Below are 18,402 nucleotides of genomic sequence, written 5' to 3'. Positions count from 1 at the left end.
AACAGTTGCAGATGTTACTGCAGATCTCCTGAAGACCGTGAGCAGGCTTGTGTTTGGTGGCACCTCGGTTACTGTTCCACCTGCAGAGTCTGGATTCAGGTCTGTTCCTCACAGAAAAGGACTCATCTTCAGGGTGCTTGAAGAGGTGCTTTCTGTATCCTTTTACTATTTCTATACTGTCTGTCACAGCAGTTGTTTTTCAGTCTGGTCTCTCTCCTCAGCATGCAGGTCTTCATGTAGTCTGGTCTCTCTCCTCACCATGAAGGTCTTTGTGTGGTCTGGTCTCTCTCCTCATACTTTCTCCTCTGCCCTGTAGCAGTGCTTGTCCAGAGATCGCCTACTGCTCAATTTCTGTCCCATTTCACCGCCTCTCTCCCCTTGGCTTCCAGTCTCCCTCCCTGCTGCTAGTCTCCCTCTCACCGCCTCTCTCCCCTTGGCTTCCAGTCTCCCTCCCTGCTGCTAGTCTCCCTCTCACCGCCTCTCTCCCCTTGGCTTCCAGTCTCCCTCCCTGCTGCTAGTCTCCCTCTCACTGCTTCTCTCCCCTTGGCTTCCAGTCTCCCTCCCTGCTGCCAGTCTCCCTCTCTGGTCCGCACTATATAGTCCAGTGTGAGACAGAGTGCTCAATGCTGCCCAAACAAGGCATTATGGGGCCTGCACAGCTTTTTCATCTCCTGTCTGGCTCACTGCTGCAGACACGAGCCTGCGCTCCGCGGCACTGATCCACAGCCTGACCAGGTCTGATCCACTGCCCATCTTGATAAGTCGGAAGACCACAGTGTTTGTGGGAAACTTCAACATTAAAGCAGAGGCGGTATTACCGGAGGATCTTGCCAGCCTTGGCTTGGGTTGTTTGTTTACCTGTCATTCACTGAAATCTGATTTTGACATCTGCCGCGTTAAATGTAAACGTGACACGGTGTGGTTTGACGCAATCTCCAGTACGATGGGGCGGTGTTTATTGCCCCAAAACTTCAGTCCTCGCTCTCTCGCTATTTGACCTTGAAATCGCAGTTGCGTTTGATTTCGCTTTGATAGGCTGGACATTTCAAGGTCTCGTTCATGGCCGCTTCGCGCATTAATGCGTTTCTTATTAAGAAGATGCGTAAAGTTCAGTTACAATTATGCATTATGTGTGTTTCAAATGTTTGTTGTTTTATTTCTTTGGTATGTGTGTTTGTGTTTCATCGTTTTCATAAGAGCCTACTCCCAGTAGCACGTGCCCATCATTACTGACCTGTTTCATACCCAAAGATGCGTAATTGCAGCGGAGATATACGGAGATCTATAGAGATCTGTGGAGATCTATGGAGATCCATGTCCGAGCTCCAGTTACGAGAGCAGCTCCATTACCGCGTGCGTTACAGTACACTCGCTGTGTCGCCGTCATGCGGGACGCACACGCGCTCTGTAAAGCAGCCGAAAAGTTCCGAGCCCGCGTTCCAAACAGAGCACGAGACGACGCATACTTGAGCGCGCGCGCGCTGTAAAATCCACCCGAGAAGTTTAGCCTCGGGGAAAATGGCACGGTGCGGAATGTGATATTCCACTGGCTGCTGCAATTATCACAAAACCGTAACCTGTGCTCACAGAGCCGGATCACGCGCTGGAGGTTGGAATTTGACACCTCGGGGGTTAAAGACTGATGCGCGCGAGCTACTTGATTTGTCACAAAAGCTCCTGCGTTTAGCGGCGCGAGGAGGAGTCGTGCTGGGACTGATCGTCTGCGGGGATTGTGTGCGGTAATCCAGAATATCCCAGACTGATCCAGACTAACCCAGACCGAGGCCAGGGTCTTGCTGGAACACGGACTAAATTATGCGCCCCCGTCCCCTGTGCATGCGGGGCGCAATAAGGACGGTTTCACCTCCTCGGGACTGTTCGCAGCTGCGAGTTCCTTCATAACTCCCTTTTCACGCACAAGTCCATGACCGGAGAGCTCGCATGTGTCAGTAACGGTAAGATGCTCGTGTCTTGCTGTTTAACACGTTCAAGATATGTGTTTACTGCACGTGCTTGTTGTTGTTTTAATATAGTATCTATGGGTGATGTGCTCGGTCTTTATCATTTGTATAATTTTTGCAATCGCATAACTGTTGGTTTTGAAATTGGTTATTATTATTTTTTGTTGTATTATCCTATTATTTATTGTATTTGATTATTGTAATTATATCCTGTGTATTTATCAGTTCTGAGGTTTTTTTTAATTAAACATGCTCAGCGTGACATATGTCTTGCATGGGCGGGAGGTTGTATGATCTAGTAATTACTGGGACTTGTCTTCACTACTCGTGGATACACCGTTCATCCGAGGCTGCGCGATGTCCTCGCGCATTTGGGAGCTCCCCCTCCCGTTTCTTTTGAGGTTCCGTAGTAAACAGGCTCTTTTCTCTAATAAACAGGCTCTTTTCTCTAATAAACAGGCTCTTTTCTCTAATAAACAGGCTCTTTTCTCTAATACACACCTGCTGCTCTTCTCACTCTCCACCAGCGGGGACCGTTCAGAAGCCGCAGGCTTACTCCACTGAAATTTTATCAAAGTTAAATTCATTAATAGCGTAATTGTAAAAAAACAACTAAGTAAAAAGCAAGCAAGCAAACGAACTGCTTGAGAAATGGGAAGAGCTCAGATATATCCGAATTTAACATGGGTTTATCTATTTTACTTTTCATCTTCGGGCTTCATTTTTCCTCTTGCATGGTGAACCTGTTTGCCCGGGATGAAGGCTAAAATCTGGCTGCAGCGTGGGAATGCTGGAGTTACGCTGTCCCCTGTCCCCCGAAATAACCCTTCAGTTTTAATCAGATGTGATTTGTCCCGTGTGCGATTTCATTTCGGGTGATCAAAGTGCTTGGTTTAGCCGCCTGCAGATCAGTGCCGCGGCGAGCGTTTCCAGCGACTAGTAACGCTGAATCGCTGGTGCTCTGAGCTGGGAAGGTGCGCCGATCCATTTCTTGTCAGCTCCATGAAGCTGGACCAAATCACGCACAGCGCGTGCCCCACCGCCTTCCCAAAGTGTCTCTCCTTTGGAATCGGGCGAGAATCTTAAGAATGTTTGGATATTTATGGATATTTAGCTGTGGGAATGCTTTAGTGTCAGGTAGTCTAACGCAATGGGCGAAATAAAGTAATGTTGTTTTTAAATCAGGTGTACCAATGACAAGTCCGCTATGAACGCCGCCCCCAACAGCTCTCCGATCTGGTTTGTTTGTTTGTTTGTTTGTCGAGATGCAGTCAGTGCTGCAACCTCAGTATTAGTTACTCTGTTTACAGGTTGTTGTGGCTTTTATGACTAAAGGATCTGAAGGAGCCCAGACGGCACATCTGAACTTCTCGCATTAGTACTGCGTCTAATTTTACAGAGTAATTTCATTTTACAGAGTACCTGATGCTCTCAGCTACCTGCCATCTAAAGACCTACAAGGTCAAAGACAAACATGAACGGGACAGGGACACCGAAAGTGTGCTGTTGTGTGGGTGTATGAGTGTGAAAACATTTAAAAAGTCACTTCATTTCATGCACATCAAGCATCTTGCATGTTATATACAGAGTTTGGGGGAAAAAATAATTTCTCCTGTGATTTCTAACATATCCAGCGCTGTGAGGAAACATTTCTGGGTAGCCTAATACTTGAACAGGAAAGTGATTCGAGTTTTATCTAAACGATTTTGATCTCGTCGAGGTTGTTAATATGGGGCTAATCTGGTATTTAATCCGAGGTTAATCTGGTAGTTAATCTGAGGCCTTTTGAGTTTGTGTTTGCATGTAACCTCTTCATTAGTTCCAGTTCCAGTGCATAACACTCACGCAGGACTTGCTAACTGGCTGGTAGGCTGAATCAGCATTTGGACTGAATGTGAAAGTGCAAATGTGCTGTTGATCAGAAACGGAAATTACGTTTTAAAAAAAAAGGGCTCCAATTCCATATGTTTGGAGCTTGTGAAATGTGGAGTGGTTGTAATAATGGTTGTTATTCATCAGTTTCTTAAACCATGCCACATGTGAGCAGCTCTCCCTGACGCACAGAGAGGGTGCCAGCGCTGGGGAGGCACACCTTAACTTAGCAGGGACGGCTCCCATCTGAAGCCAAAGAGATGGAGAAATGTCGCATCAGTCCAAAATGTACCAACACAGCACTAGAATCACATCAGACTAAACAGACGAGACTGTCCCATAACGCATGTCTCACTCTCTCCCTCTCTCTCTCTCTCTCTCTCTCTCTCTCTCCCTCTCTCTCTCTCTCTCTCTCCCTCTCTCTCTCTCTCTCTCTCTCTCTCTCTCTCTCTCTCACACACACACACACACACACACACACACAAAAGTGTGTGTTTGTGGTCTGTTCCTGTCATCTATGGAACTGTAAGATGCCGCGTGATTCCTTCTATTATACACACTCACGCACTGACTCACACACTCACTGGTCACCCAGAAATGACCCACTGTGACCCAGGATATAATCTTTCACTTTTTTATAGTCTTAGAGATATGCGAGTAAAAAAGAGAGAGGGGAGGAGGTAGAGAAGTTCAGGATAAAGTTGTAGAACCAAAGAAAGACTGACAGGCTGAGTGTCCCGGACTGCCACACTAATACACACTGAGGAAACAGAAACCGAAACCTCTTCATATGTAAAATTTGAAAAGAAATCTAGAATATGTTCTTCACACGGGAGTTCATCTCTCTGAAGGTCGACTGAGCTGCAGAAGTATGCTTACATCTCTCTCTCTCTCTCTCTCTCTCCCTCTCTCTCCCTCTCACTCTCTCTCTCTCAATCTCTCCCTCTCTCTCTCTCCCTCTCCCTCTTTCTCTCTCTCTCTCCCTCTTACTCTTTCACTCTCTCTCTCTCTCTCCCTCTCTCTCTCTCTCTCACTCTTTCTCCCTCTCTCTCCCCCTCTCACTCTCCCCCCCCTCTCTCTCTCTCCCTCTCTCTCCCTCTCACTCTTTCTCCCTCTCTCTCTCCCTCTCACTCTCACTCTTTCACTCCCCCCCCTCTCTCTCTCCCTCCCTTTCTCCCTCTGTCATGTTTATGTAGGTTTAGTGGGGTAATTTAATGGAGGCCATCTGTTGGTAAATAAACAGCATATGTTGGTGTATTTCTTCTGTCTCTTTTTTCCCGATCATTTGTGTAGATGAGTAACTAACTCTAACTGCTGACAGTTTCTGATGGCGCACTTTGGAGGGTTTTTTTGCTCACAGTCTCTCAGCTCAAACATGCCATTACATTGCGTTCTATTCACCAGAGCAGTTCTGCGGTTCATTTTACATACACACTTCATGTTTGCAACACATATTCAGTTTTTGTGTGTCTAGCTGTAATGCTTATAAAGACCAGCCCAAAATATGTGGTAGTGGTAGTTCAGTGGTTAATGTAATTGACTAGTACTCAGATGGTTGGTAGTTCAAGTCCCACCACTGCCAAGTTGCCACTCTTGGGCCACTGAGCAAGACTTTTAACCCTCAATTACTCAAATTGTGTTCAGGCAGAATTGTATGCTTTGTAATTGGAATATTTTGAGTTTGTCCTGATCAGGCTGTGTTTCAGCAGATCTGCTTTCAGAGTAACAGAAGAGTTAGAGCTGCATGTACTGAACATTGCAAATTGTCTTGTCATTTACATTTTCTGAGGTGCACATGTGTTGGTTTTATGAGAGTGGGACCTAAACACACAGCCATAGTAATTGCACTTATAGCGCTGTGCTGCTGTAACTGTACTGTCCCAGCTGACATGTGGGTGTTGGGTTTGGTTTCCACATCATTTCATTCAGGTACCTGCAGACGCTGTAAGGAAACTCTGGACCCTCTTCGCCAGTCGCTGTGGCGTTACACTGGACAGTAAACTTTCTGTCTCACTGGGTTATTTTTAGCCACATAGTTGTTTTAAAAAATGATGTTGAAAGCTCAAGATCATCTTACAATAACAATAACTCATTGATGCTACTATTAATGTCACAACCTACCCGTATACCTACCCTACCCGTATACCTACCCGTATACCTACCCTACCCGTAAACCTACCCGTATACCTACCCTACCCGTAAACCTACCCGTATACCTACCCTACCCGTAAACCTACCCGTATACCTACCCGTAAACCTACCCGTATACCTACCCTACCCGTAAACCTACCCGTATACCTACCCGTAAACCTACCCGTAAACCGGTACATCTATTAAGAGCAGTCATGCAGCAGACTGCTGTGTGTGGGGGTGAAAATGACGTTAATTGAAAAACAAAAAAATTGGACATTGATCACAGACGCAAAGGAATGTTTAAATGTCGATGGATTTCCTGCTGAAGTAAACAGGCAGAGGAAGACAGAGATGTCTGTTATTTATTGGACGGACAGGGTTGTAAAAACGCTTTATTGTAGCGTGGCAGCTACAGGTCCTAACCACTTTGTGTTGCAATGCTTCACACAAACACTTGAGTTCAGAGCAGAGCTTCCTGTCATGGTGGTTGTGACTGGACAGGCGTCCTCATGTTTAAGCGTCTGTTATAATCAAATAATATTTGATACAATGTGCCTCTGTTGTCATATTTTCAGTGGCTGTTAAAACTGTGCCTGAATTTGTATCACACGGCATGCAGACATTTAACCAGAGTGCTCTGATTTCTGCCCTGAATTCGGTTTTGATTTCTGCCATGATTTTGGCCCTAGATGGCAAGAGGTGGTGGAATCAGGAGTGTCCCTTTTCAACATCTGCCCAGTGTCACCTGAGGTGTTGGAAGGTGAGCATGTCACACACACACACACACACACACACACTCACAGATACACGAGTGAGAAAACTCAAACAAAGATCCTTACTCTTTACATCTGTGAAATGATGTATGTCAAAGTATCAATGAGTTCAGGCAGGGCATTTGTGTGTGTGTGTGTGCGTGTGCGTGCTGGAGTGATGCACTTCCTCTAGGATTGGAATGTCCTGATCAGACACACCTCATCAACTCATAGAGCAAGCAGCTCTGAAATATTTACTCCACAGTGTCTCACTCAGGTGTTGGGTGTTACTTGAGTGATAAAAAAGATGGAGAGGACAGAGGACGATGTGGGGAGTGGAAGCTGATGTCAGCATGACAAGAAAAAATGTGTTTTTATAGCACCGGTCATTGTCCAAAATGATGCACTCAATATTAATATATAATATTAAATATTATCATAGTATTAAAATTATCATAATGTAAAACAGATATAATCATGACAGTAAAAGCTAAATCTTAAAACAACACACTGTAAAATAGTTACACACGCTACACCAGTTAAGCTGGAGTTAAATGCCAAAGAGAGTTGTGTGTTCAGCATTGAAGTTAAAAAAACCCTGAAGGTTGAGCAGTCCAAGGCAAGGCGAGTTATTCCAGAGAGTCAGAACAGCTGTTGCATGGATGGGATCCTGTCTACTCCGGAGTGCAGACCTGGAGCCGCTGGATGGGTTCTGGTAGTAAGTAGCTCAGAGTGCAGGCCGCCACACATGTCTTGCATGGTTTATGTAACAAACACAATTTGTAATTTGCAAGGACTGCTGGAACTGAGAAGGGTTCAGCTCTTCTCTGACCCTTTACACAAATGTTTATTATTTTAACAGCAGCATTATAACACAGTCGCTCATGCATGTACCTGCTCATTAGATTACACACTTTGTAGGAAACGCGTTATCTGTGTACAGTACTGAGACTACAGTCAGCTCTCCGGCTGTTCACACATGTTCAATGTGTGTTAACCATGTCAGTATCACTGCTCTAGACTCATGCCAGCACACCACACACCACACACTCAGATGTGTTGGTACTGGGAAACACTGTACTACTGTTGGATCAGGTGTGTTGGTACTGCTGTTATGTAAACTTAGAGCATTTGACAGATACTCATCACACACACACAAACTCTCTCTCTCTCTCTCTCTCTCTCTCTCTCTCTCTCACACACACACACACACACACACAAACAGCCTGTGTTGTTTCCTTCTCTTTGCAGGTACAGCATTGTTGGATCTGTCAAACTTGTGCTGCACCTGTTGACTCTTCTAGAACAATTTTTCTACATCCTAAAAGTTACAGTCTGTATGTCATGCACTGGCTTCACAGTGAGCATCACAGTTTGGAAGAGTTTGCTGTTTGTCCATTAAGATGCTCAGTCTCAACCAAACCAGCCATGGAGGTTCATTCACTTTCACATTACATTTTAAAGAGTTGGCAGACACTTATCCAAAGCGACTCACATATAAATCATCATAAGAGTAGTTGTACTGCCTAAGACTCAAACCTGTGACTGATGTTACTTTCTCTGTGCTGTACCTGCTCCACCAGGTGAACTCTCTTTGGCTCCATACACTTACGTGTGTGAGGGACACTTGATCATAGTTCAACTACTGCTCACATAAATGTGCAGTTTAGAATACACAATCAAATAATAATGAGAACAGTCAACAACCATAATTCATAGTCCAAAAATAAGGATCACAGATATAGTTTATAATATAGTCAGGGATTTTATGGAAATGTTCAGTACATATGGCTGGTTTGGTATGGTTTTTATGGAAATGTTCAGTACATATGGCTGGTTTGTGTAGTGGTGAAGGGTTTCATATGGAGTCCCGTCTGTGTAGTTGGTTTCTAGGGTTTGTAGCCAATACATAGTACGGGGATACAATATAAACACAAAAAAACACACAAAGGCAAATAAGGGAAGCAGGCTACAACAGACTAGGAAACACGAAGGCCAGGATCAACACAAACGGTTAAGATAACACGCGGGCTAACAAACACAGACTTCGAAAAACATTCAAACAAACATTCCACCATCAATGAACAGCCAAGACACAGCGACCATGACAGGGTTTAAATACTTGAACTAATGAACACTAAATAAGGCACAGGTGCAAATACTGAACAGGGAAAACCAAAACAAGGACTGGAGAAGTGAAACATGAGACAAGGAAACCATAGAGACGGACAACAGGAGGGACCAACCGTGACAGTCCATCAGCTATGAGTTCACCTCTGGCCTCATGATCCATAGCTGTGCTGTCTTCTAGAAGCATACTTGTTTTGTTTGTGTAGGTACGAATCTCTGAGATGTTTACATATCCTGCAGAACTCCCTGAGGAGCGGAAGTGATGTCACCCCCCCTCATGTGCATGCGTTTGACTGCTGCTAGTTAACAGACATTGGCTAAGCACTGCAGTGGGAGGGCAGGCAGTGGTGGGAAGAGCTGATACAGTGTTGGCTAAGCACTGCAGTGGGAGGGCAGTTAGTGGTGGGAAGAGCTGATACAGTGTTGGCTAAGCACTGCAGTGGGAGGGCAGGCAGTGGTGGGAAGAGCTGATACAGTGTTGGCTAAGCACTGCAGTGGGAGGGCAGTTAGTGGTGGGAAGAGCTGATACAGTGTTGGCTAAGCACTGCAGTGGGAGGGCAGGCAGTGGTGGGAAGAGCTGATACAGTGTTGGCTAAGCACTGCAGTGGGAGGGCAGTTAGTGGTGGGAAGAGCTGATACAGTGTTGGCTAAGCACTGCAGTGGGAGGGCAGGCAGTGGTGGGAAGAGCTGATACAGTGTTGGCTAAGCACTGCAGTGGGAGGGCAGGCAGTGGTGGGAAGAGCTGATACAGTGTTGGCTAAGCACTGCAGTGGGAGGGCAGGCAGTGGTGGGAAGAGCTGATACAGTGTTGGCTAAGCACTGCAGTGGGAGGGCAGTTAGTGGTGGGAAGAGCTGATACAGTGTTGGCTAAGCACTGCAGTGGGAGGGCAGGCAGTGGTGGGAAGAGCTTATACAGTGTTGGCTAAGCACTGCAGTGGGAGGGCAGGCAGTGGTGGGAAGAGCTGATACAGTGTTGGCTAAGCACTGCAGTGGGAGGGCAGGTAGTGGTGGCAATTCTGGGAGAGAGTCGTGAGAACAAACAGTTCTGAACACGCCTGTGTGTGTGTGTGATTGAATGTGTTTACAGGTGATGCTCTTCGTGTGTGTGTGCCTGCTGGGTGTAGCTGACGGGTGGATTCCTGCAGAAGGGAGACAAGCATCGCCCCCTAGTGGTCTCAGCACCTGGGGCAGCATGGCTGTACAACGCCACCTGTCCCGGGGCAGTAGACCTCCCTGGGCTGCCCTGCATGGTAAGTCTCATCAACCATGTCCTCCTCCACCTCTCCACTCTTTCTTTGTTGATGTTAAACTAATTTGTTTTGGGTAACCAAGTTCAAATCAAATCAAATCCAATTTATTAACAAGTTGCCTCTCTGGCAAATTTACATAAATCAAAAGAGCAGGGTTGATTGGTTACATCTATAAACACTTGAAGTCCTGCAGGGTTGATTGGTCACATCTATAAACACTTGAAGTCCTGCAGGGTTGATTGGTCACATCTATAAACACTTGAAGTCCTGAATTTGTGACCTGTGACTGAATTTACTGTTCCAGCTAAACTGTAAATAAAAACTGTCGTTCTAGACGTTTACATTTTAATTTGAATTGGCTTTGGGTAAAAGTGTCACCTAAATGGCATAAATGTAAATGTAATTTAAAATGCAGTCATAACTTAATTTTTTATATTAACTTCAAACAGTTTGTCTGCTTGCTGATAAACGTGGTAGAAACTGAACAGAATTGTTTGGTGGTGCTGACGTTATTGTCCAGCTGCGGAAGGTCTGGAGGGTCACAGGCACGTGATCCCATGGCCTGGCTCGCGTGAGCCTGCATCCTGGCCCGCGTGAGCCCGTGTTCTGGCCCACATCCTGGCCCGCGTGAGCCTGCGTCCTGGCCAATGTGAGCCAACGTCCTGGCCCATGTCCTGGCCTACGTGATCCCGTGTCCAGGCACTTGTGAGCCAACGTCCTGGCCCACGTCTTGGCCAACGTAAGCCCACGTCCTGGCCCATGTGAGCGTACGTCCTGGCCCATGTCCTGGCCCACCATGGGAGTTCATGTCCTGGCACGTGAGCCCATGTTCTGGCCTACATTCTGGCCCACGTGAGTCCGCATCCTGGCACACATGAGCCCACGTCCGGGCCCGTGTCCTGGCCCATGGGAGCCCACATCCTGGCCCGTGTTCTGGCCCACATCCTGGCCCACATGAGCCCACGTCCTGACCCATGTCCTAGCCCACGTGAGCCTGTGTCCATGCACATGTGAGCCCACGTCCTGGCTGACGTCCTGGCCGATGTGAGTCCACGGCTTGGCCCACATCCTGGCCCATGGAAGCATACGTCCTGGCACACGTGGGCCCACGTCCGGGCCCACGTGAACCCACGTCCTCTGGACACATCTGGATTTATTTAGAAGGGAAAATAGGAACATATTCTTAGCTTCGTATCGTAATAACTATTTACGATGAACCCACGTGAACCCACGTCCTCGCCCGTGTCATAGCACATATGAGCCTGCATCCTGACCCACATCCTGGTCCATGTGAGCCCGTGTTCTGGCCCACATGAGCCCGCTTCCTGGCCTGAGTGGCTATTATCCACTTGAGACATCTCTCCCTTGGACACTGTTGCTATTTTCGTTTGGATGCCATCGTGTTTGATCCTGTTCCCCAATCCCTCGGGTAAATTAAACATGTTAGGTTAGTTATTACGATACGAAGCTAAGAATATGTTCCTATTTTCCCTTCTAAATAAATCCAGATGTGTCCAGATGTTTGTGCCTTTACCCCCAGAGCTGACCCTAATCAGAGATGGTGTCGGTTTTATTTTTATGGCCATTATTTTTGGCAGTATGAAATCTCTGGGAGTTCCCTCTAAAGGCACAGAGAATGGTCCAGTATGTGCTGCTAATAAACATAAAATGTGTTTATAATGGCCACTTTTTTCTGCTTCTGAATGTAGGCAGTATGGACAGAATGACTTCCTTTTGACAGGTTTTGACACAGCAGAATTCAGGAGTGGTTTCAGAGAGCTAATTACCTCTGTCTTTGCCCTTGGGAGAGACTTTCATCTCTCTGTTTTTACCCTCACCCGCTGTGATAACGCAAGACGCGACTTGCCCACCGAGTGTGTGTGTGGAACCGAGCTACCGATCACGGTATCGTTGCCGTCCTTCACAGAGGGACAGAGTAACAGAGGCTGCCGATTACTGTCCAGCCCTTCAGTGGTGTGCTGATAAACACTGGAATTTCACACTGATTCGCTGTCACGCACCTTCTCCGCTATCAGCTGTGAACACGTGTAATGTGAGTGTGGCATCTTTCCGAGTGCCTCCATTACGTCACACACCTCCCTCCTCTCACAGGGAGGGTGACATTATATCCCCGGACATAAATACAGTGTCTGATTAGTCTCAGTCTACGCGATTATGTGAACCAACCCCGCTTTGTGCAGGTAGAATTAACATATCAGGATGACTGACATTTCTGCTCTTGCTCTCCTAGACACATCATTGGTGGAGGAAGGTGAGGCATACAGGAGCAGGTGGCAACGCACTCCGGCAGACCCCTCCCCGTCCCGGAAGCCCCGCCCCCGCAAGGGCCACAGGGGGCGCAAGCGACACCGCGGCGATGGGGACTGCCGTCTGGAGAAGAAGCAGCTCCGTGTGCGCGACTTGGGCCTGGGTTACGACTCGGACGAGATCGTGCTGTTTAAGTACTGTGCAGGGGCGTGTGCGAGCTCCCGCACCAACTATGACCTGGCACTCCGCGTCCTGGAGGCCGGCGGGGGCGTCGGGGGCCGGGAGGTGAGCACCGGGCCCTGCTGCCGTCCCACCCGCTTCGAGACCGTCTCCTTCATGGACGCTCGCGCCAGCTGGCAGACCATACGTTGGCTCTCTGCCGCTAACTGTAGCTGTGTGGGATAAGACGCCCGGACGAACCAATCAGAGTCTCGAGGACGGAGGGAGAAGGGGGAGCCGGGTTCTCTCCACGCTCGTCTCTGGTGGGGGCCTCAGCTCGGCCAGCAAGGCTCTGCAGTACAGCAGGGTGAAGATCCAGGAAGCCATGACTTCCGAGGATTATGGCAGGGAGACACATAAGTGGGAATCTCAACATCAGCTTCCGCTGCCTGGCAGAGATGTTCAACGCTCTGCTCAGAGTGTGAAAAGAGTTGAGAGAGATCACCCCTGTTGCTGTGTGGTATAGGAACTGGTTGAGATCAGGCGGAGATGAACCAGTATGGCAGAACTGGTCTTTGAGCTCTCTCCCTCAAGTGCAGGGTGGGAGTGAGTCCATGACAACAGGAAATTTGTAGCCATGTTTTTGAGAGTTAGCATGAGTCCTGGTAATGGGAAGACCAAATTTGCCATAAGCTCCATACTCCACACACACACACACACACACACTCACATACACACACACACACACACACACACACACACATTTATTTTACCTAAAAAGGGAATTCCACTTCTATCTGCTTAAGACGTTCTCTTTGTGAGCTCATGGTCTCTGTGGGACAGAGGGACTGACGGAGACTGCGGTCATCACTAATCCCTGCGCAGGGTTCGGTCAGGAGCCGCCGTGCTTTGTCCCAGCCTCTTCTCTCAGCCTGATGGACAGTAGCTGAGAACTGCATATTACTACAGTAGTTATGAAAGACTTTCCGTGCTCATGAACTGGAGAAATACAGAGAAAGACTCCAGTTCTGCTTTCAGTGGTTTGATGGAGTTGCGCTTGCCAGAACAGCACTGAGCAAGTTTATTTCTTGACCTCGCTGACCTTTCTGTGTCGTTTTCGTCAGTCCCAGCTCTCCTGTTGATGGTGCACTCGGTAACATAACCAAACTGTTTCCCTATTGAGACCTTGTAGGATCTAATCATTATATATGTCATTATATGCATCGTATGCCTTGTTTATACTAAGATCTAAGTTCCCTGGCTTAATTTTTGGGATCACGGAAACCGTTTACCGGGTATTACAGATTCCAATAAAAATGATAACATGTAATTATAGAATCTAAAGTATAAAGTGAATATAGTTGTATGTACACAAGTCCTCTGAAAGTGAAAGTATCAAGATGAATGATACGTTCTATAAGTGATAAAAAACAGGAGATGTACAACAAGGGTTGATCAGCATAGATCTTGCTTATGATGCAGTTCAGTTCATTTCAATATAATCACAAACACACACACACACACACACACACACACCTCTGTAATGAATTTCACATAATTGTAATTACATGAAGGACATTTGTAAGCTAATGGACTGGTGAGGTAGTCTAAAAATGTAATGCTAGCAATGAAAACATGACGAAAGGATATTTCATATATCACATGGCATCAGACATACATAATGCGCTCTCCAAATTGCCACATGTTCCAGGTGTAGAAAAATAATTCAGAAAAAGACATTTGATCACTAGTTTTGGAGTTATTCCTAAACTATATTCTCAGGACTCTGGTCAGGAAGAGCTGCCTCCGCTCTGTCTGCAGGCGGTGGAGTTCAGACGCCGTGAGGTGCATTCTCAGCCCTCCGCCACACCTCCCTTGCGAAGCCTCTCCAGCCACTACTGCAAGTGGAGGGAATCAAATTTATTTATGTAATGCTTTAAAAAAAAACAAAAAAAAAAAACAGCTGTTGTCACAAAGCAGCTTTACAAACGTCCTGGTCCAAGCTGCCAGTGAGCGAGCCAAGAGCGACTGTGACGAGGAAAAACTCCCTCTGTGCTGCTCGGTAGAGGAGGAGAGACAACTCTGGTCAGTTCATCTGGAGCCTGTGAAGATGTGAAGGAGGAAGGTGTATTAATCATGGCAGTTATTTTGGACTGTTCTCTCCTCGTTTCCAAGGAGTGCAGTGTGTTCTGTGCTGTCAGGACGGTCTGAATGACTCTGGCCTTTTCCCCACTGGGTGCCGAGCATCTACTGCTTACATTAGGGGAGAGCTTTAATTATTCATAACTTATCTATTTATTGTGGTTTTCATATGCTTGTCCTCATAATTATCAGATGGTTATTATTTATGAATAGAGCATGTATCTTGATTTTATTACTCATATTTTTCCTTGGGGGCTATAAACAATAAAAACATTATTACAGATAGGGAAGGAAATTTTGTGTTATGAGCTTTTGTACTGTAGATAAATATTTAATAAGAAAGAAAATTTTGACCAGTCCTGTGCTCATTTTCTCATTCTCTTTATAACACACACACACAAACACACACACACACACACACACACACACACACACACACACACACACACACACACACACTCTCTCTCTCTCTCTTTATGAGATAACCACATCAGCATGTTTACAGTTGTTTTTATGTGGAAACACATGCAACCCCAAAGGTTATGTAAATTCTATCCAGAAGTTCTACTTTGAGTTTTAAAAAGCCATTATTATTATTGTTGTTATTATTATTGTTGTTGTTGTTCCATTGTATCTTCAGCTCCTGTAAAATCTCTTAAATTTTATTTTTGTATTTCACTCCTGTAATAAAGGAATAAAGTTTTGTAAATGAGAAAGAAATCTTGATATGTTTCTGAGCGTTTGTGATAACATCTCAGCTTCTGCTCAAGACTGACTAAAGAACCTGTAACAGGACATGAAACCTTCTGTGTGGGTTTGTTTATAGTCTCTGTGGCAACAGGAAAGAATGTTCAGAATTTGGTTTAAAGCAACCACTTTGATCTGGAGTTTGGTTGAAGGAGGAGTTTCCACGAAACCGACTGAAGAGAGGAGAACCTGTCGTTCACCATGTCTCTGTAAACCAGTACACTGGACCACTGCTCCCTTATCCAAACACCGTCAGCCTCCCTTCAGCGTGCCTTCAAATGGCTGGGGAGATAAGACCTCTTCTCACCCAGGACTCCAGAGCGAGCCCTCAGGAGAGACAAAAAAAAGGTGTCCCTGCACTATCTGGGCAGTGGGCAGCATTAGCATGACTGCGTTTCAGTCAACCGCACTCAGAGGGCCTGTGATGGGACTGTGTTTGGGTTAACCGCACTCAGAGGGCCTGTGACATGACTGTGTGTTGGTTAAACGCACTCAGAGAGCCAGTGATGTGACTGTGTGTGGGTTCACTACAATCAGAGGGCCAGTGACATGACTGTGTTTGGATTAACCACCCTCAGAGGGTCTGTGACATGGCTGTGTGGGTTACTCACACTCACAGGGCCAGTGACGTGACTGTGTTTGGGTTAACCGCACTCAGAGGGTCTGTGACGTGACTTTGTTTTGGTTAACCACACTCAGAGGGCCAGTGATGTGACTGTGTGTTGGTTAACCGCACTCAGAGGGCCCATGCCATGACTCTGTGTGGTTTAACTGCACAGAGTGCAGTGATTGTGAGCTCTGACCATGGCCGACAGTGGGCCGTACTGGACAGAACCATCAGGGAGTGAGTTGGGACAGAACTGACATGGGGCATCTTCAGCTTCTTTCACTCTTTGTTCACTTGTTTGTTTCTTAACAAATGGTCGTATTTCAATTATAGTTGATCTGTCACCAATGTACAGTCTATTATGGTACAGGAATACAAATGTTTATTTAAATGTTAAAAATAGGTACTAAACGAGGAAATACTACGCAGTAAGTTGTCAGTCAAGTAATCGCTGGTTACTTGCTCATGAAGGACCCCTTCACGTCCTCATCCACACTGCAGGGATAACAACAGCATGAAGCTCGTAGGGTGCAGCCTTGAAGCACGTCCGACGTCACGGAAATACACGCAGTGTCGTGCGTGATCATATTTCATCTCACCGGAATATAAAACACAGCCACGTTTTAAAAAGCCTTTACACTGCTGTGTGTTTGCACACCTCGTTTCGTGTTTGGCGTAATCTGATGAGGTTACTTCGCCATCTGCTGGTCCAGCTGGGATTGTAAAACTTGAGATTCAAGCACGGACGTGCTTCTGCTTTTGCTATAAATTAATTTCACATTCTAATTATTGATGACATATATGAATATAAACAATTCTATCTATCTATCTATCTATCTATCTATCTATCTATCTATCTATCTATCTATCTATCTATCTATCTATCTATCTATCTATCTATCTATCTATCTATCTATCTATCTATCTATCTATCTATCTATCTATCTATCTATCACTGTCGAGCAGTCTGATCTACCTGGTCAATCTGACAACTCTGAAAAGACTGTTCTTAGATATTCTAAAACGATGTTTTAAAAAAGCACTAATAGATCCTAAACTTTACTAATCAGCCCAAACTCGTTTTTTGCTGCGCGATCTGAGCTCGGACCCTTTCCGGCTCCCGTACAATTGCGTCACCCGACTCTACGCGGGATATTCAATAACAAATGGCGGCGGACAGAAAACTGCTAAGAGAAGATAGTTAGAGCGCGCTGTTAAAACTAGAGTTATTATCATTATTAAAACATCAACACTTAGCCAGTTAGCTCCCTATTAAAACTATTATTATTCATTAACAACTCATGCTGGCAGTAATGATGTAGAGACATCGATGTCAGGTTAGCTAAGGTCGTTCGTACTTGTTACTTTAGCTAGGTGTCTATCTGGGTTACCATAGCAACGTAATCTCAATCCCAGTCTTAAACTGGACAGTCCTGGCTCTACAGCCCTGTGACCACCGAGGACTGGGCGGACTGGGCGGACTGGGCTGTTGTTCAGAGTGCAGTCTGGACCCAGCAGTGTGACACAATGGTAAGTGGCCTAGTGTAGCTCTCTTCCGCCTTCAGGGTTACCAGGGACACCTTTAAACCATTAAACCGTGTGGGATGTTTCAGAGGAGAAGCTTTGCGCCAAGTCAAGTTGCCAAAAGAAAACAGAGAGGAGATTCGTCCGATGATGAAGACTGGGACCCCCAGACCGTAAGTGTGATGGTGACCAGTTACCAGTGCACTGGTTACATGTGTGCTGGATTATTAGTGTTCACACGTGTTTACGAACATGGTCTTTCAGACCACCAAACAGAAGAAAGACAAGAAAGAGCCCCGAGACAGTTACATATCTCCGTACCGGAAAGCCCTGACCCAGCTGACCAACCGGCCTCTGTGCGTGGACGCCAACGAGCACGTAAGAGAACAGAATTATGCGCGAGCCTCACACACGCAGGGACGCAGCTCACCTACCTTTCCCATGTTCGCTCTTCTAGGAGGCTTTCATTCGCCAAATCCTTTCAAGACCATTTAAGGTTCCCATTCCCAACTACACAGGTATCTTAGCTTGATCATTAATTAATTCATGAATTAATACAAATAAATTAATCATTCAAATACAGACTGTGTAGTCAGATAAAACATTGTCTGAACATATTTAGGAGAAATTTTAAGAAGTACAGGTAGAAGTACCATTAATAATAGTGATCTATCACACACTCTCTCTCTCTCTCTCTCTCTCTCTTTTTTTCTCTCTCTCTCTCTCTCTCTCTCTCTCTCTCTCTCTCTCTCTCTCTCTCGCTCTCTCTCTCTCTCTCTCTCTAGGCCCGTTAGGACTGCGTGCTCTGGGACTGAAAAGGTCCGGTGTCAGAAAGGCGTTGCATGACCCGTTTGCAG

At 46.1% G+C, this 18,402-nt stretch overlaps 2 protein-coding genes across 4 annotated transcripts in view; both read left to right on the top strand.

Annotated features, from left to right (window-relative positions):
- The first annotated feature begins 1,043 nt into the window (after nucleotides 1–1,043).
- Nucleotides 1,044–15,356, top strand: artn (artemin). 2 transcript variants are annotated; one of them, XM_027024921.3, is made up of 4 exons: nucleotides 1,044–1,955; nucleotides 6,656–6,726; nucleotides 9,936–10,098; nucleotides 12,350–15,356. In XM_027024921.3, exons 1-4 carry the CDS (start codon nucleotides 1,925–1,927, stop codon nucleotides 12,769–12,771), a joined length of 687 nt encoding a protein of 228 aa, XP_026880722.2. In that variant the 5' UTR covers nucleotides 1,044–1,924; the 3' UTR covers nucleotides 12,772–15,356. The 2 variants fall into 2 exon arrangements, with proteins under 2 accessions (XP_026880722.2, XP_081574659.1); XM_081718533.1 differs by lacking the exon at nucleotides 6,656–6,726 and having other exon boundaries at nucleotides 1,045–1,955.
- A 1,825-nt stretch (nucleotides 15,357–17,181) lies between these two features.
- The window catches only part of rad54l (RAD54 like), a 9,433-nt gene continuing 8,212 nt past the window's right edge, over nucleotides 17,182–18,402 (top strand). For both annotated transcript variants that reach the window (XM_027024932.3, XM_027024931.3), the window contains exons 1-5: nucleotides 17,182–17,551; nucleotides 17,635–17,718; nucleotides 17,810–17,923; nucleotides 18,003–18,063; nucleotides 18,331–18,402. The exon at nucleotides 18,331–18,402 is cut by the window's right edge. In XM_027024932.3, coding sequence (XP_026880733.2) covers nucleotides 17,549–17,551; nucleotides 17,635–17,718; nucleotides 17,810–17,923; nucleotides 18,003–18,063; nucleotides 18,331–18,402 — 334 coding nt within the window. In that variant the 5' untranslated portion in view covers nucleotides 17,182–17,548. The remainder of the gene's footprint in view (nucleotides 17,552–17,634; nucleotides 17,719–17,809; nucleotides 17,924–18,002; nucleotides 18,064–18,330) is intronic.

This window comes from Electrophorus electricus, chromosome 7 (assembly GCF_041902795.1).
Source record: "Electrophorus electricus isolate QZ-2024a chromosome 7, ASM4190279v1, whole genome shotgun sequence".
Classification (NCBI taxonomy): Eukaryota; Metazoa; Chordata; class Actinopteri; order Gymnotiformes; family Gymnotidae; genus Electrophorus; species Electrophorus electricus.
The sequence above is the reverse complement of the archived record's forward strand: the minus strand, read 5'-3'. Positions and strand labels throughout refer to the sequence as shown.